Source organism: Limulus polyphemus, unplaced genomic scaffold, assembly GCF_000517525.1.
Source record: "Limulus polyphemus unplaced genomic scaffold, Limulus_polyphemus-2.1.2 Scaffold7237, whole genome shotgun sequence".
Taxonomy (NCBI): Eukaryota; Metazoa; Arthropoda; class Merostomata; order Xiphosura; family Limulidae; genus Limulus; species Limulus polyphemus.
This window is the reverse complement of record NW_013672847.1, coordinates 17931-20957: the sequence shown is the minus strand read 5'-3', so window position 1 is coordinate 20957 and position 3027 is coordinate 17931. Positions and strand designations below refer to the sequence as shown.

At 29.5% G+C, this 3027-nt stretch overlaps 1 protein-coding gene across 1 annotated transcript in view; it reads right to left on the bottom strand.

Moving 5' to 3' along the window:
* Positions 1-1087: 1087 nt before the first annotated feature.
* LOC106474449 (pre-mRNA-splicing factor SLU7-like) overlaps positions 1088-3027 on the bottom strand; it is a gene marked incomplete at its 5' end in the record, with an annotated part of 18855 nt that continues 16915 nt past the window's right edge. The window contains one exon of the mRNA XM_013935142.2: positions 1088-2303. Within this exon, the coding sequence (XP_013790596.1) occupies positions 2124-2303 (180 nt within the window). The remainder of the gene's footprint in view (positions 2304-3027) is intronic.

Below are 3027 nucleotides of genomic sequence, written 5' to 3'. Positions count from 1 at the left end.
AGACAGTACTATTATATTTATATAGAAGTAGTTAGATGAACATACAACTGACAATACTATTATATTTATATAGAAGTAGTTACATGGATATACAATAGACAGTACTATTATATTTATATAGAAGTAGTTACATGGATATACAATAGACAGTACTATTATATTTATATAGAAGTAGTTAGATGGACATACAACTGACAGTACTATTATATTTATACGGAAGTAGTTAGATGGACATACAATAGACAGTACTATTATATTTATAGAGAAGTAGTTACATGGACATACGATAGACAGTACTATTATATTTATATAGAAGTAGTTAGATGAACATACAACTGACAATACTATTATATTTATATGGAAGTAGTTAGATGGACATACAATGGACAGTACTATTATATTCATATACAAGTAGTTACATGGACATACAATAGACAGTACTATTATATTTATATGGAAGTAGTTAGATGGACATACAATATACAGTACTATTATATTTATATAGAAGTAGTTAGATGGACATACAATAGACAGTATTATTATATTTATATAGTAATTACTTGGACATACAATAGACAGTACTATTATATTTATATAGAAATAGTTACATGGACATACAATAGACAGTACTATTATATTTATATAGAAGTAGTTACATGGACATACAATAGACAGTACTATTACATTTATATAGATGTAGTTAGATGAACATACAACTGGCAATACTATTATATTTATATGGAAGTAGTTAGATGGACATACAATAGACAGTACTATTACATTTATATAGAAGTAGTTAGATGGACATACAATAGACAGTACTATTACATTTATATAGATGTAGTTAGATGAACATACAACTGGCAATACTATTATATTTATATGGAAGTAGTTAGATGGACATACAATAGACAGTACTATTACATTTATATAGAAGTAGTTAGATGGACATACAATAGACAGTACTATTATATTTATATAGAAGTAGTTAGATGGACATACAATAGACAGTACTATTATATTTATATAGATCAGTGGTTTAAACAGCTAACAACTGCTGATGTCTCAAAACATTTTCGTTCAGACACACTTTGAAAATTTTTTTATTAGAATACAAAGCTATTCAATACAGAAGAGGAACAGTAAGTTAACATTAAATGATGTGTATTTAAAAACAAAATAAACATGTAAGTTCTGTATGATATACAGTACAGTTTAAACAAAATAGATACACATCCTAAGTCTACTGAGAAGTAAATATTCAAGTAATTCCATATTTACATGTCACATTTTTGTTTCTTATTATTACCTTTAACATTTGTACAATTCTAACTTTGGTTTTACTGTACACTTATTCAGACACACAACACCATGAAATGAATGTTAACCATTCAATCCTTCTCGTTTTTTTTGAGTAAATTTAGAACCTTATCTTACTTCATATTGGAGGTGTAATGAAATTACACATGTAATACAAAAATGTACACTTCAAATAATGTCAAGAATGTGTATACCAAAACAAATGAACCAATCATCTAATTAAGAAACTCCACAGCAATAAGCCTCATTTAACACATTTTATATCTTGAGCTTTGAACTTCTAAAGCAGAAATACTCAACTTAGGTTTACTAGTAAAATCATTTCTGATGGTCTTACATCAATCACGTAGTGATGTTCTTGGTTCATCTCTATAAACCATTAAACAAACATTTTATGAATATATTTCAAATTATGTGTAGATTTATTAAGATTGAAATAACTTTAAGAGAAAGAAATCGTTTCTTTACAAGACAATGATAGAGAAACTCACACGTTCATGACTTTAACAATGTTGTATCCCAATGTTCTTCTTCCTCATACAAACATATAATTTGTAGCTTGTTTCCACCCCCTAAAAGCAAACATTGAGCTGACCTGGTTAAAACAAGAGCCATTGTTCCAATTCTTGAAAACATCATCAAACTTTCTTCATTTCTGGACCCGAGGATGATAAACTGTCACAACTATTCTCAAGTCTTAAGTTTAATACCTGTTTCAAAACAGACAAACTACCCAAGTTCTTTTAAAGATATTAGTTATATGCTTTGGAAACTGTCTAACAGCAGGTTTAGCAGGCTGCTTGCTAGTTTCCAAGGAATGCAGCCATGGGGTCTTCTGGTCGGAGTCTTTTCATAAAGTAAGCTTCCATTTCCTCTTCTGTTATAGCCTTGGCTTCATACATACTGTTATAAGGCCGGTCCCGTTCATCCATGGAAAGCAACTTTTTGGCTTCTCTCTGTTGTTTTTCTTCTTCCTTCAATGCCTGGACATAAAGTAAGTATAAATATTAATTTCTCCAACTTTCAACCGTACGAAATAAAACATATTCAACTGTGATACAAGAATCTTCATTTCATAAAATATATCCAATTGTGATACAAGAAACTTCATCTAATTAAAAACATATTTGAATGTAATCAAGAATATTTTTGTAAATGGGTGTGTGGATGCTGCATCCTGAAAATAGGAGTTAAAAGAAAAATGATAAACTAAGTAAAAGACTCTTATGGGGAAGATCACAAGTGTAAATAATTATTACATTTTGAAATACTTTTGAAAAAATACTTATATTCAGGATCATTTGTAATTTAAACATTTCATGCATCTACATACAAAGATGTTAACTGACTAGACAATTCTGCCACACATTCAGTATCAGAGGTGTTACATAGCTATATATTAACTGACTAGACAATTCTGCCACACATTCAGTATCAGAGGTGTTACATAGCTATATATTAACTGACTAGACAATTCTGCCATACATTCAGTATCAGAGGTGTTACATAGATGTTAACTAACTAAACAATTCTGCCATACATTCAGTATCAGAGGTGTTACATATATGTTAACTGACTAGACAATTCTGCCACACATTCAGTATCAAAAGTGTTACATAGCTAGATGTTAACTAACTAGACAATTCTGCCACACATTCAGTATCAGAAGTGTTGCATAGATGTTAACTAGCTAGACAATTCTGCCAT